The sequence below is a fragment of the Artemia sp. Qi Xiang Cuo genome, chromosome 4, assembly GCF_049724085.1.
Source record: "Artemia sp. Qi Xiang Cuo chromosome 4, ASM4972408v1, whole genome shotgun sequence".
Classification (NCBI taxonomy): Eukaryota; Metazoa; Arthropoda; class Branchiopoda; order Anostraca; family Artemiidae; genus Artemia; species Artemia sp. Qi Xiang Cuo.
The window spans coordinates 48,407,831-48,435,080 of NC_142797.1; the positions used below are offsets into that span (position 1 = coordinate 48,407,831).

A 27,250-nucleotide genomic window follows, 5' to 3' on the forward strand; every position below is an offset into this window, starting at 1 on the left:
GGACGGTGATAAAAAAAATACGAACTTAATTCAGACTCAATGGTTAAAGGCCTGGTGTCCGGAATTTGCCCGGATTTTCTGTCAAAATCAAGTACATTTCATTATTTTTATGAGCTATATTACTTGCAAATCGCTCAACTACCTCCAAAAACATTCTTACTGAGAATTCTACCGAAATCTAAGAAACATCTAACGATTTTCTACCGAAAATCACTAAGATTTTAAAGATAGTTCGAAAAAAATGGAAACATTGGACGTGTTTCCACAAAAAAGCAGTGTTGCCACTGAGGTTATGTTCGTACCATTTTGATACGATTTTGAATTAATGGTACGGCAATGTTACGCTTTTGAATAATGGATAAAACGTACATTCTCTGAGTAATCTTTTTTTTCCAGTGAAAAAGTTCTGCTGTTTCAGTTTAATTACAGTGACGTGGGTATCGACATTCTTTCGCATCACGAACATTTTATTACAAAATCACTCAGTTATTAGTATGAGAATATACCCATTTTGCTTACTCGCATAGTAGGTTAGGATAACATTCTCTTTCATGAGATTATCATTTGCAATGATGTGAGAATACTAAAAAAGGAAACAGACTTTACACTATATATATATATATATATATATATATATATATATATATATATATATATATATATATATATATATATACAAGGACTATAACACAGTATAAATATATACACGAATACTCGTATATATTTACACTGTGGTCAACAGTCATACTGAAACTATATGGAGAAGAAGCAAGCTGAAGTCAGGAAGAACAATTTATAATAAAAAATAGGTAAATAATAATAGAAGCTATATTCTTTATAATTTATTTATGTGATTATAAGATGATATATTAATCCAAACCCACTCCCCTTCCGATTGGATGGACATGGTATCAGGTTATAAATAAAACGTGTTCGTTTTATATGGGATTATGAACAGCTGATATTGACAAAATATTTGAAACTGTTAAAATGAGCTAATTATCGGTTATAATCAAGACTATACCCAAGCATTGAGGAGGGGGTGGGTTAGTGGAGCCGAAATTTTTGATTCTATGCTAGGCTTTTTCCAAGTATCACGATCACTTTTTTGACATTTGAACCCTACTCCCTCTCTGAGGTCCCTCATATCGATCTTGAGACGTTGAAAACTACGGTTAAGTCTTACTTTTATAACAAGTGAGGCAGATTTAGATGATAATTTATTTATAGTAAAATTTTCGAAGTGTGTTGCCAACTTAAAAAATTAGTTGGCAATCTTTCATTACAATTTTTCCTAATTTTATGCTTTGTTTAGCTATATTTTTCTAAATAAAAATATAATCTTTGCTTGTCTTTTTCTTTTAAGTATCGTAAATTACATCCAAATCAACGGCAAATTGAAAACAAGCTAAGGCAAACTTTATCAGAACTTAAGTAAATGCACACTATGCATAATCTACGCGTGATTTGTTTTATTCCTCCACTGTCTCGAGGATTTATGTTTTTTTAAGGTGCAAGAAGATCAATTTAATGGTTTATTTTCATTTTTCTTGCGTAAAAACAAAGTATCATTCAAAATTGCTTGAGAAAAAAAAAGAGGCAAAACTGCACCGGAATCAACTCGATTTTTTTCTATTCCATAGTATTTTATGCTGCAAAATCATAAACAGTTCCAATTCAAAGGTGGAGGCCGATGGATTTTAAATTTTTTAATTAAGATACAAAAAAGGTATTTTTATAATTGGGGGGGGGGGGGAGGCATTTTAATGAGATTACACAAAAATATATTTTTCAAATTATACAGGCAACACCCCTTCCCCCCAAAAGTGCCACTCTTGGTAGTGAAATAAAGGCCCCCTGCCTTGAAAAGAGACTTTCCTATCAAAAGTTATGTTTTTAAGAGCTTTGTCGTTACAAATGTTTTTGGTTTGGTGGCAACCCTGCAAATAAGGACAAATTGGTTTTTGGTTACTTGCTACTTGATAGCCTAGTTACAAAATTTTGTTAAATTATTATACATATTATACAAAATTTTGGAACTGAAACTGGAAGTGAAGAAGAAATAAGAATATAGAAGACAATATAGGCCTGAACAAAACTGAAAGGGAAATGAATCCACCTTTACAAGGGTTCAAATTTATGCAATCCGGTATGTAATGTTATAAATATGGTGATGTATTTGTGTAAGGTCTCTTCTGAACTAAACTATAATATCCAAAGATTTCTTGTAGGTTACCATGTGGTATGATTCCTGTAAACACTGGTTCCAAATATAATGGTTGCTGCTATGGTAATTGCCTCAGTAAAATTCTACTTTAGCTACTTTTGGCTATCTTGGAAAGGGGTTAGGTTAGGAAAATGAAATCTAAAATTCTCCTTTAGCTTTTTTTTGGCCATCTTGGAAAGGGGTTAGGTTAGGAAAATGAAACTTTCAGGGATGTGTCTACAGGCTAGGCTAAAGTATACCCTGGGAAGGTATTTTGAAGGGTAAAGTTCTACAAAATCATATTATTGAGTTAGGAATAAAGTGAATACACCATTTAATGCCTTTTTTATGCTGATTACAAATATAATAGGCCTAAGCATTTCTATTGTAAATGAATTTCAGCCCCCCCCCGCCTATATAGGCTATACCTAACCTAACCCTGAATTGGCATACATAGGAGGGGGGCTGAAATTCATTTCCAATAGAAATGATTATTATATTCGTAATCAGCATAAAAAAAGGCATTGAATAGTGTATTCACTTTTGTCCTAACTCAAAAATATGATTTCGCAGAACTTTACCTTTTGAAGTACCTACCTCTAATTCTTCCCCCTCTAGAGGGTCCTGAAATTTCCTACATGAACAGTCTATACCTATTGAAATTTTGACAAAACAATATTTTAACTTAATTTTCAGATACCAGTTTCTTTTTCTCTGGCTTTAGTTCTGAAAATGGAGTTCCTGTTGTTTGAGTAGAATTTCAAGCCATATCAATGTTTTTTTTTCAAAATCTAGAAAATGTATTTGCACACCTTTAAAACTTTATAAACTGGGATTGAGCAAAGTTTTGAAGCTGAAAAAAAAATTTGTACTTCATTTAAGCAGAAGATTTATTTTGCGAGGTTCCATTTTTATAAGACACCAATTTTAAAGGTCATCAAAGGTCAGGACCCTCTAGAAGGGAGAAGGCGTAGAGGTAAGTACTTCAAAACACCTTCCCAGGACATACTTTACCCTGTAGACCCACCCTGAAAGTTTCATTTAGTAGAATTATACTTTAGCTACTTTTGGCTATCTTGGAAAAAGGTTAGGTTAGGAAAATAAAAGTTTTGTGGATGGGTCTACAGGAAGTATCTAGTTCCACTCCTTCTCCCTCTAGATGGTCCTGAAATTTGCCTACATGATAGGTTTTAGAACCCATTGAAATTTTGACAAAACAACATTTTACCTTAGTTTTTGGTTATCATTTTCTTTTTCTCTGGCTTTGGTTCTGAAAATGCAATTCCTATTATTTGAGTAGAATTTTAAGCCATATCAATGCTGTTTTTTTTTATTGAGGAAATGTATTTGCATATCTTTAAAACCCTATAAATTAGGATTGAGCAAAGTTTTGAAGCTGCAAACAGTTTTGTTGTACTTCATTTAAGCAGACAATCCATTTTGCAAAGTTTCACTTTTATAACACACAGATTTTTAAAGGTCATCAAAGGGCAGGACCCTCTAGAGAGAGAAGAAGTGGAGGAAGTAGAGTTTTTTGTATAGGCAAATTAGCTTGAAAAGTTTCTTTAGTCCAAAAACTTTTTAACTATAGCATTTAAATATATTTTTAGAGATTGAAACACAAAACAGAAGATTTTTCAATCCAATGACCAGTAAATGTTTTGTGTGGATCTGTTTATCAACCTTAGTTGCAAACGATTTTTTAAAAGAGCCACATCCCTTCTTCCTAAGTCCTCTTCCCTTTCTGCTAATTTCACTGGTTTTTTTTTACTGCAGGAGTTCAAATGCCTTTTCCTCTGACCATGACCAAATTTATATTCTTATGTTTCTTTGAAATTTATTTGTATTGTAACCCTTTGCCCCCTGATCAATTTGTTTCACACCTTGCAGTATCTGACATCATTTCTAAAGCAAATAGTAAGAAGGGCTCTGCCAAGTTCCTTTTTGTAGATTTTAATGTGCCCAAGGTTAGTTGGATGGATTGCTTAAAATTTTCCCCACAGAATAGTCCTCCTCTATTACAACAAATACCCTTGCTGACCTTTTTTAAACCCAGAATTGTAAACCAGCCAACTCGTTTTAGACAATTACAAGAGCACCCCACTACTAGACCTTGTTGTTACCAGTAACCCTGACCAAATCCTCTTGACATCTTGCCACCTGGCAGTTTGTAGTAGTGACAACATATGTATCTTAACTGAAATACAAGTCAACCTGAAAGTAGGTCAAAAAGACTTAAAAATTATCAACTGATTGCCAATTTCTTGCAAAGGTAGATTGGGAGGGCTCACCAGTATTAACAAAATTGAAACAAGCTGGAACAATTTTAAAAGCATCCTGATTGATGCAGAAAAGAGGCACAAAAAAGAATATTGGTCAGTTGTCTTTAAGACCCTCCCCTACTTGCAACACAATGTAATAAAAATATATATAAGAAAAAAAGAAAGCTTGGAGAAAGTATACTAATTCTGAGTGTAACAGTCATTTTGGAAATTACAAAAAGTGCCAAAATAAGTTGAGAACCCTTACCAGAAACATTGTAAAAGAACATAGAGATGATTGCAGCTGAATCAAAAACAAATCAAAAAAAGTTTTCCAAAAATCCAAAAAGTCTTCTCTGCAAACTCTTCAAGGTGGTACATCTCTAAGGTTACTAATCCTATAGACATTCCTGATATGCTTAATGATAGCTTAGCCACAAATTTCTCCACCAAGTCATTGCCCAATCCACCACCTGCAATGTCATCACTGCTTGATTCTTATATCTTTGCCTCTTGCTGTTATTAATTAAAAAAACTTTTTCCATAAAATAAGTTTTTCAAAGAAAAGTAAAGAACTCCATTAAACCAAAAATGAGCAGAAATAAAATCAAATAATCTACCAAGTGTGAAACTACCACAAATCAGCATCAGTAAATAAATGAATACTAAAACAAACAGAAGTTACAATAAATAACTGAGTCAAACTCAAAACGAGCAAAAGTTAACATGAGTAGGGCTTAAAACTCCTATGCCTTCCCAAGGCCAGAACATAATTTGCACTTTACTGAAAAAATATAAATGTTTTTACTTTCATAACTTTAATAAATCAAATAATATTAACATTTTGATTACTAAATATCAGTATATAAATATTAAACTGACAATTATGTTAAACTATGTTAAATGTTAAACTGACAAGGCCAAATTATGTTCTGGCATTGGGAAGGCATAGGGGTTTTAAGTTCTACTCATGCTAATTTCTGCTTGTTTTGAGTGTGACTTGGTTGTTCATTGTAATTTCTGTTCGTTTTGGGTTTCATTTATTTATTGATGCTGATTTGTGGTAGTTTCACGCTTGGTAGATTGTTTGGTTTTATTTTTGCTCATTTTTGGTTTAATGGAGTTCTTTACTTTTCTTTGAACAATTTATTTTGTGGAAAAAGTTTTTTTAATTAATTTCTGTTTGTTTTATATTGGCATAGTCTTTTCAGGGAAAAACAAACTAATTTTTTAAATCTTTTCTTTTTTTAAGATTTTAAAGTTTGACCTGCTATTTGTATACTGGAGAAAAATTTTCAGCAATTTTTAACAACTTGCACCCTTTTAAAAATTTAGACACAAATAGAAGTGTTTAATTTAGTTTCAAACCTTTTCTAGTTGACCTGAAATAGAAAACTTGATACCATTTGCAGAAAAAATCTGTTTACTTTATTTGATAGCTTGGATACACTTATGCTGTTTTGAATTAGTTAAATTTTAAGAGCAGAAGTAGCCCCGAAAGTTTGAACATAATACCCTCAGTCGTTCTTGGGATGGCTGATATGCCTTATTGGTAATTAGCATTAACACAGTGCATTTTGATTTAATCTTAAGGCAACATTTAGTTTTTAAACATAATGGGCAAATGGAAGGGTGGGAGGGGGACTAGTTGCCCTTCAATCACTTTCAACTATTGAAAAGGGCATTAAACAGGGTTACTTTGAACTAAAAGTACCCTTTTTTTCTCCTTTATTTCGCAATTAATTTTGTAAATGGTAACATAACAACCTAGAAACACATTTCCATATGTATTTCTGACCGCTGAAGAGGGTGGACGCTACGGATTTTTTCTATCCCTTCCCTCATGGCCATATTTTTTTTTTGAAAATGGTTTTTCAAAGTTACCCATACTTCGTTCAACTTTGAACGACGTTATTTTATTTTATATACTGTTCATGTAGTTTCCTAATTTGTTCAAAGTTGGCCATCTTTTCGGTAAATTTGAACAACCACTTCTTTACAGAGTTTTTCCTCTAAGATTCAATGTAAACAAAAGGTCGCTTATATTGAACAAAATTAAGAAAAATACAGAAAATTAGACTAAGATCATGTCAAAAAACAGAACTTGCAGAAAAATCCTGGAAAACAGGAGGCTAGAATTTGTGTTCTTTGCAAATTTTTTTGTATGACTTAGTAACTTCACGGTGCCCTGCAATTTGGAAGAGGCCATGTCCTTTTCAAACAAGTGGTCCAGCAAAAATATATCTTTCTTCAACAAAACTGACATCACCTTTCTTGGGCCAGTTGTAACTGAAGTCAAGCATTGCTCACACTTTCCCTAAATTTGAACTTCACCATCCCCTCATCTGGAAAGTCTTCTTTTTGGCCAATGTAGAAATCTTTCTCATAGAACACAGTATAAAAGTCAGACAGTTTAATTGGGAGACCTGAATCCTTCTTACAAGTAGAATTGTCACCACCCTCACTCATGTTCATTGGTCTGGTCTTCATCCCAACTAAGTGCACTGGAATTGTCAAACAGTTTTTCCGGCAAGTTGTCTGATGCATCGTCAGATGAGCAGTCTAGATTCAGGACTTCTCATAACTTTTTTCCAGCTCCCTTTCTTTATTCAGCTTCATTTTAGCTTTGCTGGATTTCACTTCACTCGTCCTTGAATCCTCAAGATCTTCATCTTCTCTGTGGCTCAATTCAGCTAGTGATTTTCCGGGAGCCTTGTTAAGCTTTGTTTGCTTAAGCAACACAGTACCAACAGTGGCAAACCGCCTTTTTTCAAAGGGAGTTATGACAGAATCACCAACTGCCTCACCGATTTCTTCATTTGATCACCTATTGGGAATCTTTTCGGTGCAACGCTTTCTGTCAAAGCTTGCCGTGAACCCATTTTGAAGGTTGACATTGTCATCCTTTGCCAGCTCATCCCAGAGGAGCTTCAATAGCTTCGGAAACAACTCATTTTGGACTGAATTTTCGGCAGGGTTTTGCATCTTGTATTCTTCAAGGGTTCCTCTCCAGATACATTTAGTCAGCCCAAAGAATGAAGACTATTCTTTTCAATAGTCTATTTTGTAAGATTTCAATAAAAACTTATATGCCCCCAGGGCATAACTTATAACCCTTGCCTTGAAGACTGTGGAAGAAGTGTCCTGCTCAAAGGTATAATTTCCTGAACTTCAAACAGCGTGGAACAAAATGGCTGTCTAAATATTTTGATTAGATATGTTTAGGGAAATGGTGGGTGTGGAAGGGGTGTTAGTTGCCTTCTAATCACTTTCGACTATTAAAAAGGGCACTAGCCATTTCAATTTCCAATTGAATGAGCGCTTTTTGAAGTTTCTAAGACAACGCGTCCTATAAAACCTTATATGCCCCCAGGGCATAACTTATAACCCTATCCGTGAGGGCTGTGGGGGAGTATCCTCCTCAAAAATATAATTACGATCTGGAAATTCATAACACTGAACAAAATGGCTATCTAAAAATTTTGATTGGATGTGTTTGGGGAAAAGGTGAGTGAGAGAGGGGGGCTATTTGCCCTCAAATCACTTTCGACTATTAAAAAGGGCACTATACCTTTGAAATTCCAATCGAATGAGCCCCTTTTCAAGTTTCTACGACAAAGATTGCAATAAAAACTTATATGCCCCCATGGTATAACTTATAAACCTTGCCCTGAAGACTGTGGGGGGGGGGCAGTGTCCTGCTCAAAGGTATAATTTCCTGAACTTTAGTGCGTGGAACAAAATGGCTATCTCAAAATTTTGATTGAACGTGTTTGGGAAAATAGTGGGCTTGGAAGGGGTGTTAGCTGCCTTCCAATTACTTTCGACTATTAAAAAGGGCACTAGCCATTTCAATTTCTAATCGAATGAGGCCTTTTTGAGTTTCTAATCGAATGAGCCCTTTTTGAAGTTTCTACGACGTGTTCTATAAATACTATATATGCCCCCAGGGCATAACTTACAACCCTTGTCCTGAGGGCTTTTAGGGGGTTGTCATCCTCAAAGACCTAATTTACAGAACTTAAAACTATGCTGAACAAAATTTTGATTGGATGTGTTTGGGGGAATGATGGGCGTGGGGGGGGGGGGGGTAGTTGCCCTCCAACCACTTTGGACTATTAAAAAGGGCACTAGCCCTTTGAATTTTCAATCAAATGATCCTTTTTTGAAGTTTCTACGACAACGGCTTCAATAAAAACCTCAAAAATAAATTTTATATCTGGAAATAAACAACGCTCACCACCCGGGATTTCACAAACTTTGGAGGTGAGGTGGTGGGGGGAAATGATGGGTGTGGGGAGGGGGCTATTTTCCCTCCAATCACTTTTGACTATTAAAAAAGGTACTAGCCATTTGAATTCCAATCGAATGAGCCATTTTTGAAGTTTCAACGACAACACCTTCTAAAAAAACCTTATATGTCCCCAGGGCATAACTTAAAACCCTTGCCATGAGGGTTGTGGGGGAGTGTTCTCCTCAAAAACACATTTTCTATCTGGAAATCAACTATGCAGAATAAAATGCCTATCTCAAAATTTTAAGGAGATGTGTTGAGGGTAATGGTGGGCGGGAGGGGGGGGGCTACGTGCCGCTAAACTATTGTCAATAACTAAAAGGGGCACTAAACCTCTCGCGTTACAACCAAATAAACTCCCTTTAAATTCTATGTAACAATTTTTTCCATATAAAGGGGCCAGCTCTCAAGAAAAAAACTGTACATTGTCAACATTGATCTTGTATGCCCTCAGGGCATAACTTAAAACACTTGTCCTGAGGGTTGCAGGGGAGCGTCCTCCTCAAAAAGATATTTTCTATGTGGAAATCAACTACGCTGAACAAAATGGCTATCCCAAAATTTTGATTGGATGTGTTTGGGGGAATGACGGGCGTGGGGGCGGGGGGGGGGGGGGGCTAGTTGGGCTCCAATCCCTTTCGGTTATTAAAAAGGGCAGTAGCCACTCCAATTTCCAATCAAATGAGTCCTTTTCGATGTTTCTACAACAACTTCTTCAATACAAAGTGCCAGGGTATGGAGAGAAAAAAAACAAAATAAAACACACTGTTCACACATCATTCTTTACTTAGGCAGCGCTAGCGTGCTGCCTATGATAATGCTGAAAGTTTTTTCTTCAGTTACCCCCTCATGTTTGTTGAAAACGGCACCTGACTTCAAGAAAATATCACCATTTTTGTATTTATGAAAACCTTCTATGTTCTATATGCTAAGAAAGGCTTAACCCAGCCTATAAGCTCAACATGGACTCCATAAGCATTTAGCTTCAGTGACAGGAAGCAATGTTGTACCTTATCAAAAGCTTTTGCTTGATCTTCCAGAGTGACATCAACAGTAAGGTCCCTATTGTGGAGTTTAGTGACAATATCATATGAGTTTAGATTCAAAAGCAACCTTTGTAAAAACCATGCTCACTTTTGCTGAGTAACAGGTCATCAGAGATGTCCAACTTATCAGTTTATATACTTTTCAGAACCTTGTAAAGTAAAATTGGTAGCTAAGTCCTTTTCCCTCTTCTTAGAAATGGATTTGATATGGGCAAGTTCCAGTCACTAGGGAGGACTTCTGATGTCAGGGTTACCTGGAATGTCTTGACTATAAGTTCTAAAAATATTAGGCAGTTTGTTTGAGTAATTGTGGCCAAATATTATCTGGCCCAGAAGCTTTATTCTCATCAAGCTTCTTGATCCTTTTGAGAACATTTTCAGTGGTTATCATAGGCAGCGCAATAGCGCTGCCTAAGTAAAGAACGATGTGGGCACAATGTATTATTTTTTTTCTCTTTTCTTCTCCATACCCGGGCACTTCATATCGAAGGAGTTGTCGTAGAAACTTCGGGTTTTAAGTTATGCCCTGGGAGCATATAAGGTTTTTATAGAAGGCGTTGTCGTAGAAACTTCAAAAAGGCTCATTCGATTGGAAATTCAAAGGGCTAGTGCCCTTTTTTAATAGTCGAAAGTAATTGGAAGGCAACTAACACCCCTTCCACGCCCATTATTTCCCCAAACACATCCAATCAAAGTTTTGAGTAAACTATTTTGTTCCACGCTCCACTTGCCAGACACTCCCCCCACAGTCTTCAGGGCAAGGGTTATAAGTTATGCCCTGGGGGCATATAAGTTTCTATTGAAATCTTTGCCATAGAAACTTGAAAAAGGGATCATTTGATTTGAAATTCAAAGGTCTAGTGCCCTTTTTATTAGTCGAAAGTGATTTGAGGGCAACTAGCCCCCCTCTCTCGCTCACCTTTTCCCCAAATACATCCAATCAAAATTTTTATATAGCCATTTTGTTCAGTATAAAGAACGATATGGGCACAATGTATTATTTTTTTTTCTTCTCCATACCCGGGCACTTCCTATCAAAGGAGTTGCCGTAGAAACTTCGAAAAGGGCCCATTCGATTGGAAATTTAAGTGGCTTGTGCCCTTTTTAATAGTCGGAAGTGATTGGAAGGCAACTAACACCTCTTCTATGCCCGCAATTTCCTGAAAGACATCCGGTCAAAATTTTGAGATAGCCATTTTGTTCAGCATAGTTGATTTCCAGATAGAAATTATGTTTTTGAGGAGGACACTCCCCCACAACCCTCGGGGCATGGGTTTTAAGTTATGCCCTGGGGGCAAATAGGGTTTTTATAGAAGACTTTGTTGTAAAAACTTCAAAAAACGCTCATACGATTGGAAATTCAAAGGGCTAGTGCCCTTTTAAATAGTCGAAAGTGACTGGAGGCAACTAGCCCCCCTCTCAAGCCCACCTTTTCCCCAAACACATCCAATCAAAATTTTGAGATAGCTACGTAGTTTAAAGTTCTGTAAATTAGGTCTTTGAGTATGACAACCCCCTCACAGCCCTCAGGACAAGGGTTGTAAGTTATGTCCTGGGGGCATATAAAGTTTTTATAGAATGTGTTGTCATAGAAACTTTAAAAAGGGATCATTTGATTCCTTTTTAATGGTCGAAAGTAATTGGAAGGCAACTAATTATTCCCCCAAACACATCCAATCAAAATTGTGAGATAGTTATTTTGTTCAGCGTAGTTGATTTCCAGATAGAAAATATAGATAGAAGATAGAAAATATGTTTTTGAGGAGGACACTCCCCCACAACCCTCAGGGCAAAGGTTATAAGTTATGCCCTGGGGCATATAAGGTTTTTATTGAAGGTCCTGTCGAAGAAATTTCAAAACAGGCTCATTCGATTGGGAATTCAAAGATCTAGTGCCCTTTTTAATAGTTGAAAGTGATCAGTGATAGCCCCCCACGCCCATCATTCCCCCAAACACATCCAATCAGAATTTTGAGATAACCATTTTGTTCAGCGTAGGTTAGTTGATTTTCAGATAGAAATATGTTTTTTAGGAGGACACTCCCCCACAACCCCCAGGGCAAGGGTTTTAAGTTATGCCCTGGGGGCATATAAGGATTTATAAGAAGGCGTTGTCGTAAAAACTTCAAAACAGACTCATTCGATTGGAAATTCAAAGGGTTTGTTCCCTTTTTAAAAGTCGAAAGTGATTGGAGAGGAACTAGCCCCTCCCCCACGCCCATCACTCCCCTAAACACATCCAATCAAAATTTTGATATTGTCATTTTGTTCAGCGTGGTTGATTTCCAGATAGAAAATATGTTTTTGAGGAGGATACTCCCCAACAACCGTCAGGGCAAGGGTTTTAAGTTATGTTTTGGGGTATATAAGGTTGTTATAGAAGGCGTTGTCATAGAAACTTAAAAAGGGGCTCATTTGATTGGAAATTCAAAGGGCTAGTGCCTTTTTGATAGTTGAAACTGATTGGAGGGTAACTAGCCCCCCCCCCCGCGTCCATCATTCACCCAAACACATCCAATCAAAATTTTGAGATAGCCATTTTGTTTAGCGTAGGCTACTTGATTTCCAGATAGAGAACTTGTTTTTGAGAAGGACACTCCCCATCAACTCTCAGGGCAATGGTTTTAAGTTATGCCCTAGGCATATAAGGTTTGTATAGAAGGCGTTGTCGTAGAAACTTCAAAAAAGGCTCACTCGATTGGAAATTCTAAGGCTAGTGCCTTTTTTAACAGTCGAAAGTGATAAGTATTATTTTTTGTTCTTGTTGTTGTTTAGACCAGGGCACTTCGTATCGAAGGAGTTGTCGTGGGAGCTTCGATAGGGGCTCATTCCATTGAAAATAGAAATGGCTAATGCCCTTTTTAATAGTCGAAAGTGATTGGAGGGCAACTAATCCCCCTTCTAATCCCACCCTCCCATTGGCCCATTATGTTTAAAAACTAAATGTTGCCTTAAGATTTAATCAAAATGTACCCTGATAATGCTAATTCCCAATAAGGCATCTCAGCAGTATCCCAAGAACAACTGGGGGTATTATGTTCAAACTTTCAAGGCTACATCTGCTCTTACAATTTAACCAAATCAAAATAGTGTAAGTGTATCCAATCTATCAAAGAAAGTAAACAGATTTTTTTGCGAATGGTATCAAGCTTTCCCTTTCAGGTAAACTAGAGGAGGTATGAAACTAAGTTAAACAGCACTATTTGTGTCCAGATTTTTAAAATGGTGTATGTTGTTAAAAATTGCTGAAAATTTTTCTCCGGCATACAGATAGCAGGCCAAACTATAAAGTCTTAAAAAACGAAAGATTCAAAGTGTTCTTTTCTTTTTCCCTGAAAAGACTGTGTCAATATAAAACGAACAGAAATTAATTAAAAGCACTTTTTCCACAAAATAAGTTTTTCAAAGAAAAGTAAAGAACTACATTAAACAAAAAATGAGCAAAAATAAAATCAAATAATCTACCAAGCTCGAAACTACCACAAATCAGCATCAATAAATAAATGAAACCCAAAACGAACAGAAATTACAATAAATAACCGAGTCAAACTCAAAACAAGCAGAGATTAACATAAGTTGGGTGCAAAACCCCTATTCCTTCCCAAGGCCAGAACAAAATTTGTACTTTACTGAAAAAATACAAATGAATGTGCATTGTCAGTTTAATATACATATACTGATATTTAGTAATCAAAATGTTAATATTATTTGATTTATTAAAGTTATAAAAGTAAAAACATTTATATTTTTTTCAGTAAAGTGCAAATTTTGTTCTGGCCTTGGGAAGGCATAGGGGTTTTGCGCCCAACTTATGTTAATTCTGCTCATTTTGAGTTTGACTCGGTTATTTATTGTTATTTCTGTTCTTTTTGGGTTTCATTTATTTATCGATGCTGATTTGTGGTAGTTTCGAGCATGGTAGATTATTTGATTTTATTTTTGCTCATTTTTTGTTTAATGGAGTTCTTTACTTTTTTTGAAAAGCTTATTTTGTGGAAAAAGTTTTTTAAATTAATTATTGACAAGGAGCTTAAGTCTTACACCCATACACAAGCTGCAAAAGATAACTGGGCCCTTGGACTCATCAAGAGAATTTTGACTACTAGGAAACTGTGTGTGGTAAGGAAACTCTAGGCTATAAGGCATTAATACACTCTCATTTGGAGTTTGGTAGGATTTTGGCATATATTCAGTATGAAATGAAAAGCTAAAGTGCTTGAGAATGTTTAGCGCCAAGCCACTAAGCTTAAACCACACCTCCAAGAAAAAACTTATGAAGATTGTCTTAGATCCCTAAAATTCGCTACACTGGTTTACAGGAGAAAATAGAGAGATGTCAGTATGACTTATAAGTTGCTTGAACACTCAAATCTGAGTTCAGTTTCCTCTTCACCCCACTGCAGTATCACCAGGGGACACAGCCAGTAACTATGGGTCCCGAGAAACCAACAACGTGTACATCAGAACTTTATCACTGCTTGCACCATGCCACTATGGAATGATCTCTCAAATGCCACTGTTCAATCCAAGACTGCTGAATAATTCAAGAAGAGAATGTTGATTGGGACTGGACAAATGTGGAATGGAAGCTAACTTGGGATGGTGCCTAATCTTGAGGAAGTTCACACCCCCCGAAGATTTTCTACAAGACGTTCAACACCACTTTATCTTGGTGGCCATTGCAATTTAAGGTAATAAATATTGAGAATGCCATCTTCTCATGAGCTAACTATAGTTCTAAGCTGTATCCCACAGGGAACCATCTTAGGGCCTGTACTGTTTAGTATATATGTCAATGACTGCTCAACAAATCCGAAGAATCTACTTACATTATATGCAAACAACTGTAAGCTACTATGGCAGGCTGTATGTAATAAGGAACTCTCAACTGTTCAGGAAGACCTCAGTAAGCTTTTATTACTGGGGAGGTGTGGTTAATTCAATAAAATTAAATTTTCTTATTCTTAAGTTGACCACGTCATGTTGCATATAAATAAATGGGACCAATTATCTTTACTGATGAGACTACACCGTTATTATATAACACATTACCGTTTGTGTAATAACTGCTCAACAAATCTGAAGAATTCACTGACATTATATGCAAACAACTGTAAGCTACTATGGCAGGCTTTATGTAATAAGGAACTCTCAACTGTTCAGGAAGACCTCAGTAAGCTTTTATTACTGGGGGCCGCAGTTAATTTAATAAAATTAAATCTTCTTATTCTTAAGTTGACCACGCCATGTTGCATATAATTAAATGTGTGTATATGGCTCTTGGGCTTTTTGAAATACACGATCTATCTATCTATCTATCTATAATTAAATGGGACCAATTATCTTTACTGACGAGACTGCACCGTTATTATATAACACATTACTATTTGTTATCAGCACCCAATGATACCAACAGGGTAGTGTCAAGATATGATCAGTGGGTTTTTTAATCCAAAATTGGCCATATCTTCCTGACAACCCTAGTGGACCTCAATGTTAAAAAAACACGCTTGACATGTCATAGCCATGAGACCAGTTAAGGCAATTATAAGGCCATCTCTAGGAATTTTATACTGGGTCTAATGATTCCCTGGGGACCGATTACAGTCACAAAGGCTAAATCTGAGACTTAATAATATGGAAAAAGACAAATAAAAATACAATGGTTTTATGAAGGTACTTACTCAGAACAGAAAGGTGCTCACTTTAATATCTAATTCAGACGCAACATCAAAGTATATATAGGTCCATGGATCACACTGATTGAAATTACACTTACAGCTCTGATAGGTAGGTTTACAAAATTGACATAATCACAAGAGTTGAGCTTTGTTTGACTCCAGAATAATTAAGCACTTACTCAAAGTCTCACATAAATCGGGTCTAACCAATAAAAGAGTATGACCAATTTGGGACTCTACACATATAATTCAAGTCACCAAGATCAATTTGAGTCAAATCAGGACTTCCTCAAGTCGTTACTGATACTAGACTCCTTGCTTTTTTTCTTGATATAATAGTTGATAGAATTCTGTCCTCTCCTTGACCTAATCTACTTGGGCCTTTGCACCTATTTACATGCCTAAGATTTTCTTTGTGGGAGTTTAAGAATTCAATTACTTTTGATTACGCACCTGATATCACATAGGCTATATATTAAAATTCCATTTCAAGAAATTTATTTTCATCAAAAGGGCACTAAATATTTTGCTTATAATTACCTAAGAAATCCCCATGCTTAGAAAAGTCATTTTGTATCTGTATAAGCGAGACATTCTTTATTTAGTGGCAAGGCAAACTTACTTTACTGCAGTCGCCTGCAGTTTTACGTCACATTCTTATGCAGCCATACTAGTGTAGTCCCATGACTCCACCTTTCCTAATGCAGTCCCCCACTGTTTCTTTAATTGGCATTTGCTGATTTGTGCAGATTGCTATGTAAATCAAATTCTTTGCTAGACAACACTACCTTTCTGACCTAGCAACCTTTCCTTAATTATGCAATGAAAGTTAATGATACAGCATTGAGTGAATTAGGATTATTAAATGAAAGGGAAAAAAACTGGCATTTTTTCCCTTTCATTTTTGTGGAGCTTGCAGTTCAATGCATCCAAATGTAAAGAGAATGACCAATTTGAGGCTTTAACTGAAGAAAAGACTTAGGCATTATTATTGACAGGGACCTTAAGTGCCATAGTCATGCACCAGCTGAAAATGCAAAAGCAAAATGGGCCGTTGGGTTCACAAAGAGAACTTTTTACAACCAGGAAACCATGTGTAGTAAGGAAACTCCATATGGCATTAGTCTGCCCTCATTTAGAGTTTGGTATGATTTTGGCGTGTCCTCAGTATAAAATGGATGCTAAGGCAGTTGAGGATGTTCAATGCCTAGCTACCTAGCTGGCAACATACCTACAAGAAAAACCTTATGAAGAGTGTCTTAATTCTTAAAACTCAAAATGCTGGTATACAGAAGAAAAAGGGGAGATGTCATCCTGACTTGCAGGTTGCTTGAACATAGAAGTATTAGTTCAGTTTTCTCTTCACTCCTCTTCAGTTCCACCATAGGGCACAGCCAGAAACTGTAGGTCCCCAGAAGTCAACAAACAATGTGTGCATCACACCATATATGCTGTTTGGAATAGTCTCTCTGATGCCACTCTGGAATAATCTCTCAGATACCACTTTTCAATCTAGTATTGATAAAACAACCTTATGTAGTCTCAATTCATTGCAATCTAGTTTGACCTGTGATTGATTGTAGTATTTGATAGAAATATCATTTGAAATGATTTTAGAATGTGAATAGTAATGGAATGAAACATGAATGTCTGATTAATAGAAACATGCTGGATATTATAAAGCAAGAATTTTATTATTTTAGTCCTTTTTTTGTAGTCCTAGGGCTATATCTGGGACAATTGGGGGGAGGGGGGGAGGGCTAAGGGGCTCATTGTCATAAAAGTGACCAGAATATTTTGAAATGGCATAAAATGAGGAATCTAATAGTACTACATTCATTTGTTTAGCATGTTTCCTTCAGAAATGGCCAACCTCTAATATGTACCCTTTTTGCTAGTAGAACCAGCCTCAGATATTAGATAAATTAATTTATAGTTTCTTTACTTATTTGGCTAGGTAGAAGGTAATATTCCTTTATGCTGCATGCAAACGTTTGCTGATTTTGTTCTTTTTCAATTTGGCTTTATTTGACATTAAATAAAAAAAAGTTTTTTTTACAGAAAGTAAGGAGCAACATTAAAACTTAAAATGAGCAGAAGTTATTCCGTATATGAAGGGGGTTGCCCCCTCCTCAACACCTCGCTCTTTGCGCTAAAGTTTTTTGGTACTTTTGAAAAAAGTACTAATTGTTTCAATTAAACGAACATAATATTTCAGAAGTCGTTCTTAAAGAATTGGGAGAAAATTTAATCTTGCATAAAGAGCGAGGTGTTGAGGAGGAGGCAACGCCCTTCATATATGGAATAATTTCTGTTCGTTTTAAGTTTTAATGTTGCACCTTACTTTCTAATCAAAAAAATTGTTTCTTTATTTAATTTCTGAATGTTTCTGAATTAATGCAAGTTTTGAAATTATCTAACCGCATATGAATAATTAAAACGAAATTTGCATATTAATTTTACTTCTTTTTGGATAAATGGCTTTCTCAAAATTTTGATCGTACGAATTTGAGAAAAAAGGACAGGGGAGGGTGCCTGGTTGCCTTGAATTTTTTTGGTTCCTTAAAAGGGGCACTAGAACTTTTGATTTTATTTACGAACGTTTTTTATGAGTAATAAATATACGTAACTTACGAATTTTCTCCCAGTTCTTTAAGAACAACTTCTGAAACACTATGTTCGTTTAATTTGAACAATGAGAAGCTTTTTTCGCTATAATGCTGAATCAGCATTATAAGCCCATTCTTTGGATATATTTATTGACATCAAAATTCCATTTTTTTAAAGCTTCGATTACTATTGAGCCTTATCGCTTGTTTTTTATTGTTTTTTTTATTACGTGTATGAGGGGGTTCGCCTCCTAGTCAATGCCTCGCTCTTTACACTAAAGTTCGAATTTTGTTCAAATCACAAACCCCTGAATCACAAAGGCCATTTAATTAGAATAGATAACTCTTTTGAATGTACAAAAAAAAACTTTAGCGTAAAGAGCGAGGTATTGACTATGGGGCAAACCCCCTCATATACGTAATAATTTCTGTTCGTTTTAAGTTTTATTGTTGCTCCTTACTTTCATTTGAAATGTCCCTTCCCCCAGGAAAACTTCCTCCATTTAAAGATCCTCCCACGTAACTCCCTCCTCCAATCCCCTCCCCCACCAGAAAAAATTCCTCCTGAAAACATCTGTATATTTCCCAATTACTAATACTATATGTAAACAATGGGCAAAGTTCATAACTTGCAGCCGTTCCCTTGGGAACTGTGGGGGATAAAGTCATCCTCGAAGACATATTTATTAGATTTTTGACTATGCTTAACAACATAGTTATCTCAAAATTTTGATTGGGTGACTTCGGGAAAAAATGAGCGTAAGAGGGGGCCAAGTTGCCCTCTAATTTTTTGGTCACTTAAAAAGGGAACTAGAGCTTTCAATTTCCATTCGAATGAGCCCTCTCACGATATTCTAGGACTACTGTATTGATACGATCATCCCTAAAAAAAAAAAAAAAACGCATCCGTGATCTTTCTTCTGGCAAAAAATACAAGATTTCAGATTTCTGCAAATAGGAGCTTGAAACATCTACAGTAGGAGTTTCTGTTACGCTGAATCTGATGGTGTGATTTTCATTAAGATTCTATCGCTTTTAGGGGGTGTTTCCCCCTTTTTTCGAAAGTAAGGCAAATTTTTTCAGGCTCGTAAATTTTTATGAGTAAGACTAAACTTGATGAAACCTAAATATTTGAAATCAGCATAAAAATCCAATTCTTTCGATATATCTATTGGTATCAAAATTCCGTTTTATAGAGTTTCGGTTACTATTGAGCCATGTCACTCCTTACTTACCGTTCATTACCACGAACTGTTTGATTATGCATCAACTACTTGCGTAAAACGGGCACTCAAAATAATACAAATCAACTAAATAATGAAACTTCTGTATATCCTAGGGAAAAATATTTGCCAAATTAAGGAGAGGGGGATAGGATACAATTGCAATAGCAGTATCGTATTTTCAATAAGTATTGAATTGGGAATTTTATTTTCTTGGTTTAGGATTAAATGGCGGATATACTTTTTTCTTCTTTGTCTAATTTCTGCCAAAAAAAAGTCACCTTTCAATTTAAGATCCTATTTTAGGGCTCAATATGGAATTTGGAATGGTAGCAAGTAGTATACTGAGAAAGAGCATAAAAAAGTACTCAAGATGTTATGTTCATCGGTTAGTATACAAAGTAGTCAAAATATTGATTAAAGTTGCCGTCATTTCGTATCAATAGTTGGTTCCTAGTTCAAAATAATACAATTTAAAAAAGCAACAAAATCAGTTAAGTTTTGGTTATAGCCTAGGACTATATCTGGCCCCATTAGGGAGAAGCTAGGAAGCAGCTGTCAAATCTATTTGACACCAATTGTCAATCTTTATAGTGTTTCAAAGGCAACACAATAGCGCTGCCTAAGTAAAGAACGATGTTGGCTGGCACAATGTTTTATATTTTTTTTATTGTTTTTTGGTTTGATTTAAACCAGGGCACTTCGTATTGAAGGACTTGTCGCAGAAACTTCGAAAAAAGCTCAATCCTTGAAATCCCTGGAAATTGAAAGGGCTAGTGCCATTTTTAATAGTCGAAAGCGATTGGAGGGTACCACTAACCCTCCTCCCACGCCCACCATTTCCCCAAACACATACAATTAAAATTTTGAGATAGCCATTTTGTTCAGCGTAGTTGAAAGGTCCGAAAATTATTTCTTTGAGGATGACAACCCCCCACAGCCCTCAGGTTAAGGGTTGTCAGTTATTCCCTAGGGGCATTTAAGGTTTTTATAGAAAGTGTTGTTGTAAAAACTTCAAAAAGGGCGCATTCGATTGGAAATTGAGAATGCCAGTGCCCTTTTTAATAGTCGAAAGTGGTCGGAGGACAAATGCCCCCCCCCCTGCCATCATTTCCCCAAGCACCTGCGATCAAAATTTCGATATAGGCTTTTTGTTCAACGTATTTGAAAGGTCTAGAAATTATATCTTTGAGGATGACAACTCCCCCCCCCCCACAGCACTCAGGGCAAGGGTTGTGAGTTATACTTTTGGATCGTATAAGGTTTGATAGAAAGCGTTGTCTTAGAAACTTCAAAAAGGGCCCATTCGATTGGAAATTGAGAGAACTAGTGCCCTTTTTAATAATAGAAATTTATCAGAGGACAAATGCCCCCCCCCCTCTACGCCCATCATTTCCCCAAACACTTCCAAACAAAGCTTTTAGATATCCATTTGGTTCAACGTTGTCGAAAGGTCCAGAAATTATGTCTTTGAGGATGACAACCCCCCCCCCAGCCCTCAGGGCAAGGATTTTAAGTTATGCCCTGGGGGCATATAAGGTTTTTATAGAGAGCGTGGTTGTATAAACTTTGGACAGGGTTCATTGGATTGGTAAGCAGAAGTTCTATTGCCCTTTCTATGAGTCAAACTAATCGGAGGACAGCTCCCCCCCCCCCTTCCCACACACGCATGTCGTATTGTCCTGAAATGTATCTAATAGAAATTTTGAGATATTCGTTTTATTTATAATAGCCCAAATATCATATAACAAGGCTTTTGGGGTTGAAACAAACACCCAGAGCCTGGGGGCAAGGGTTGTAAATTATGTCCCGGGGTATTTAAGGTTTTTGTTAAGGGGTAGTTCTATAAACTTTAGAGGAGGCTCATTTGGTTGAAAGTTGGAAGTTCTAGTTCCTTTTAAGAGTCAAAAGTGATTGAGGGCAGCTAGCTCCCCCTCCCCCGACTACCCCTCTTCACCAAACGAATCTGGTCAAAATTGTGGGTTAGGGATTTTGCTCAAAATAGTGTAAAGAACATATAACAATACCTCTTGGGTTGACACAACCCCCAGTGCCCTGGGGATATGGTTTTAAGTCATGCCCTGGGGGCATATACGGTTTTTATGGAAGGGGTGGTCGTACAAACTGCAGATGAGGCTCATTTGATTTTAAGTTGGAAATTATAGTGCCTTTTTTAAGAGTCAAAGTGATTTGAGAGCAACAAGCCCCCCCCCCCCCTCCACGCTCATCATTTCCCTTAGCACCTCCTATCAAAATTTGGAGATAACAGTTTTTTTCATCATAGTTGAAGGGTCTGGTAGTTATGTCTGTGAGGAAGACAAACCCCCTACAACTCTCAGGGCAAGGGTTGTAAGTTATGCCCTTGGGGCATAAGGCTCTTATAGAAAGGGTAGTCGTATATTCTTTGAAGAGAACTCATTGGATTGGTAATAAGAAGTTCTAGTGCCCTTTTTAAAAGTCAAAGTGATCAGAGCACACCTCTTTCCAAAACACAAACACATCGTGTTTTCCTGAGATGCATCCAATAGAAATTTTGAGACAGCCCTTTTATTTAAAATAGTCCCTAAGACTTTTGGGGTTGATACAAACCAGCTGAGCCTGAGGGCGAGGGTTGTAAGTTATACCCCTGGAGAATTGAAGGTTCTTATGGAAGGGATGGTTGTATAAACTTTAGAGGCGGCTGGCATATTCGGTTGAAATTGGAAGTTCTAGTTCCCTTTTAAGAGTCAAAAGTTATGAAGGTCAACTAGCCCTCCCCCTCCCCAACTACCCCTCTTTTCACCAAACGTATCTGATTAAAATTATGCGATGGCAATTTTGTTTAAAATAGTCCAAAAAGCATGTAACAATGCCTCCAGGGCTGGCACAACCCCCCAGAGCCCTGGGGCAAGAGCTTTTAAGTTATCCCCTGGGGGCATATAAGGTTTTTATAGAATGCATGTAAAGGTATGCATGTTTGACTTCAACTTTCCCAAAATACGAAAGGCATTAAGATGAGTCTTTCCAGGAATGTTGAGGAGAGTGTTGAACTAATTCATAACAAGTTATGTGCCTATGGGTTGTCAAAAGGGTTTAACTCAGGAATGACTGAGCGTATTAATTTGGAATTTTCAGGAAATGATAAGGGATATGATCAATTGACCAAAAAGGCTACAACTGCTTCTGCTTCTACTGCTACTACAAGTACTATTACTACTACCACGACTATCATTACAACTACAACTTCTGTAGCGAGAACTAATAATGCTGAGGATATTGACAAAAATATCTGAGGAAATGTTTAGGGAAAGTTGAACTAAGTCAATATATACTATGTGCATACAGATTTCCGATACAGACGTATCAGCAATATTTTTATAACAGCTTATCATATCAAGAGGAAACTTCAGGGGTATCGTGAGTCGAATGTTCAGTTGACCAAAAGGCAAAATGTACCTCCTGCTACTGCTATTAGTGCTGCTGCTACTACTGTTACTACCAATAATTATATACACTATTACTGCTAGTACTGTTCCTGCTACTACCACTACTATTATGATACTAGCTGAATTAAGGCTACACGTATGAAGGTGAAAAGTTGACAGAATATTGAGGGGGAATTTGAACTAAATCAAAACGCACTATGTGCATGCAGATTGTCAAAAAGGCGTATCTCAAGAATTGATTTGGGTATTAAGTTGAAACTTTTGGAGAATACTCAAAGGGGAAGATCAATCGACAAAAAGGTAACACATGTATATCACTACTAACACTAATACCATTGCTACTTTTACTTATGTTACTACTGCCACTAAACTACTCTAACTAATACTGCAATTGCATCAACTTGTAAGGCTTAGAGTATTAAGGTGAAAAGGGCGTCAGAAGCGTGTCAAAAGCGCACATCAGTAATATTTTTGGAACGGCTTAACGTGTCAAGATGAAACTTCCAGGACATCATGAAAGCGATATTGAACTGACCAACAGGCAATATGCACATGCTACTACCGCTATTAAAACTGCTCCTTCTACTACTACTAATACAACACTAACACCGCAACTACTTCTACTACCACCGAAACTCCTGTGATAATGGTACTATTAAGGCTAAGTCTATGAAGATAAAATTTGAGAGCGTATTGATGGCAAATTCGAACTAACAAAAGACACCATGTGCATTTAGATTGTCAAAATAGCATAGTTTTAGAATTGATTTGTGTATTAAGTTGAAACTCTCAGGGAATACTTAAAAAAGAAGATCAATTGATCAAAAGGCAATATGTGCACACTACTACTAATGCTACTGCTACTGCAAAATTTACCAGTTCTACTCCTACTATCACTATTGCTCCAACTACTACTTCTTTCGCAACTACTTGTAAGGTTAAGAGCATTAAGACGAAAATTTCAAGATGTATATGAATATACAGGTTGTCGAAAGAGCGAATCGACAATATCATAGCAATGGCTAATTGTATTAAGTTGATTACTAATACTACTGCTGTGACTTCTATTACAACTATAAGCTAAGGGTATGAAAGGGAAATTTTCAGAGAATGTTTCTGGAAATGTCTATTGTACGGATGACAACCTGCCATCCCTATGCAGGTTGTTAAAAGGGCATATCAGCAACAGCAATATCTAAGGAACAATTTTGTGTGTGAAGTTAAAACTTAAAACGCTTGTTGTGGGGGATGTTGAACTGACAAAAAAAAAATAATATTTGCATCATAATACTACCGCTTCTACTCCAACTGCTATATTAATATTACTGCTACTACTACTATTGCTACTAAACCTAAGACTACTACTATTAACTCTACTCCTACTGCTACCATGGGAGTACGGTGGGGGGGGGGCAGCTGCCCCCCTATAAATTCAAATTTACACAAGATATGCCTGAAAAAGCAGATGATTGAAAAAGCTGGAAATAAACAGCTGGAATGACAGAATAAAAGTCAAATAAGAAGAAATTATCCATAACGTCTTTGAAATTTTTAGCTCGAATCCAAGAAGATTAATGCTGAGGATTATTTATGATTTTTGGTGATTACTTATTATTATATATATGATACAACTTGCTGGCAATGGACAGCCAGCAAGTTTTGAACTGCCAGTGGTTTTGTGAACTGCCAATATAACTTCAGACCCCTGCCCTTCATCACATAATCGGCTGCTCCCCCCCCCCAGACAAGAAGCTACGTGCGCCCATGACTACTATTATTATAACTACTGGTGCTACTACTACTACTACTAATAAACATAAGCCCACTAAGTGAGAATTTTTAGGAAATATTGAAGCGGTACTGAAATCGTTCAAAACAAACTATGTCCTTATTGGCTGTTTAGAGGACGTATCAGCAATGCTTCAGGACCGGTTGATGGTATTAAGTTATAAATCTCATCCTGTGTTAGGGGACGTTGAAAAATAGGTGCTATGTGCATACTACTACTAATGCTACGAGTGCTACTACAACTATTGCTACTACACAAGCTAAGGGTATTAAGGTGAAGTTTTCATGGAATATTTAGGCGGATGATGAACTAAATCAAAACGAACTATTATCATTTAGATTGTCAATAGCATGACAAAGCAATATCACAATAAGGGTTTACATTATTAAGTTAGACCTTTCAGGGTAATTTGTGACAGATTTTGAACTAGCCAGAAGACACTATGTGTATACTTTTGATACTACTTCTACGGTTACTGTAATTAATGACACTAAGGGCATAAAGTTGAAACATTTAGGGGGAGTTTCAATTAAACGAAAAACTGTACGCATGCAAGTATTAAAAGAACATATGCTCAATATCATAGGTAGCGCTACTCTATTATGGCTAGTAATATCATTGATATTTTGAAGGAGCTAATTTGATTGAAAATTCAAGGTCCTAGTACCCTTTTTAAGAGTCAAAAGTGATGGGAGGGCAATCAGCCCTCTTCTTTAGCTCATAATTTTCCCAAAACTTCTCATCAAAATTTAAGATAGCCATTTTGTTCAGCATAGCTGAGCGGTCTTGTAACTGTATCTCTAGGGCTATTGCGTAGTTCAACCTTCCACAGTTATGCAATTTGCGCATTATGTTTAAAAACAAAATGGTGCCTGAAGATTAAATCTAAAAGCACTGTGTGTATACTGATTGCCAATAAGACATCTCAGCAGTATCCCAAGAACGACTGGGGGTATTATGTGCAATAATACCCTCACAACGGGACCTAATAACGGGACTATTTCTATTAATACTTCTGCTCTTAAAATTTAACTAAATCAAAATAGTGTGAGTGTATCCAAGCTGTCAAAGAGCATAGGTAGATTTTTTTTGAGAATGGTAACAAGTTTGATTTTTCAGGTCAACTAGAGGAGGTATATAATTAAATTAAACACTACTATTTGTGTCCAGATTTTTAAAAGGATATATGTTGTTTAAAATTGTTGAAAAATTTTCTTCAGCATACAAATAGCAGGCCAAACTATAAATTCTTAAAGAAAAACCGAAAACATTTAAACTATTATTTCTTTTCCCTGAAAAACTATGTCAAGATAAAACGAACAGAAGTTAATTTAAAAAAAAACTTTTTCCTCAAATTAAGTTTTTTCAAAGAAAAGTAAAGATAAAATCAAATAATCTACCAAGCGTAAAACTACCACAAATCAGCATCAATAAATAAATGAAACCCGAAACGAGCCATAGTAGCATAATATTTGTAGGCATGAATATATAATGAGTCGGAGGTAATAGGCTTGAGACTGTCTGTGCAGGATTTCGACTCTTGTTGATAGAAGAGCATCGCCAAGTGCTGAAAACCATGTTCTGACCAAGGTGGGCCCAGGATTGCACAAAGCCTCCATTCATGGAGGTCCCAGGGACTTCTTGCTGTCCGGTTCTAAGCCGACTTAAGCACTTCGGTGTAGACTTGAGAAGATATGTGATCCCCGTCCTGCACTGGTATCCGGGATCATTGCTCCTAGGCGAAAATAATTTCAATGATTTAAAGAACATGAAAATTGGAGCTTGGAATGTTACGACATTAAAAAATTACTATCGTATCGACATTTTAACTGACGAATTCAGACGATTCGAACTGGATTTATTAGGAATTTCAGAAACTCATATCCCAGGGTAGGAGGCATGAAATTAGGTGGTATAGAATTTATTTACTCAGGCAGGAAGGATGTGGTACATAGACAGGGAGTAGGGCTCATGATGAATAAGGAAGCTGCTAAGTCTTGTTTAGGCTGGGAAGGTATTAATAATATAAGACTAATTGCTAATTTTATGACTAGAAAGTTCAGGGTATCAGTTATAGTAGTATACGCCCCTGTAGAACCAACTGACGGAGATACTAGTGACTCAGATGAATTTTACTTAAAGTTACAGGACCAAATAGACAGGGTCCCAGGTAGAAATATGATGTTATTACTGGGAGATTTTAACGCTCAGGTTAGTAGAAATAGAGATAGATGGTATCCCAGCCTAGGTAAATTTTGTGTAGGAAAAGAAAACAATAATGGATACAGACTTTTGCAATTTTGTAGGTATAACAATCTAGTTATAACCAATACGGTGTTTGGCCATAAAATGGCTCATAAGTTAACATGGTATTCACATGACGGTAAGACAGCAAACCTCATTGATTAAGTTATAGTAAACCGAAGACTGGCAGGATCAATACAAGATACTAGGGTATGTAGGAGTGCTGTCATTGATGTTGAAAGTAAAGACCACCATCTAGTAGTGTCTAGGGTTAATTTAAAGCTAAAATTTCAGGAGGGTAGCTACCTCCCTGGAAGTTATGACGTTGGTACACCCCAGGATGAGAATTTGAGAAAAACTTTTCAAGAACAGTTGAACACTAAACTAGAGAGTTTAAAATTTGACAATGTGGAAGATGGTTGGAATAATTTTAGAAAAATAATTTGTGAAGTTGCTGATGGTCTACTAGGGA

The 27,250-nt window shown here is 36.4% G+C and overlaps 1 protein-coding gene across 1 annotated transcript in view; it reads left to right on the top strand.

Moving 5' to 3' along the window:
• The first annotated feature begins 1,964 nt into the window (after positions 1–1,964).
• LOC148953180 (uncharacterized) overlaps positions 1,965–27,250 on the top strand; it is a 42,944-nt gene continuing 17,658 nt past the window's right edge. The window contains exon 1 of the mRNA XM_089088347.1: positions 1,965–2,149. Coding sequence (XP_088944473.1) covers positions 2,110–2,149 — 40 coding nt within the window. The 5' untranslated portion in view covers positions 1,965–2,109. The remainder of the gene's footprint in view (positions 2,150–27,250) is intronic.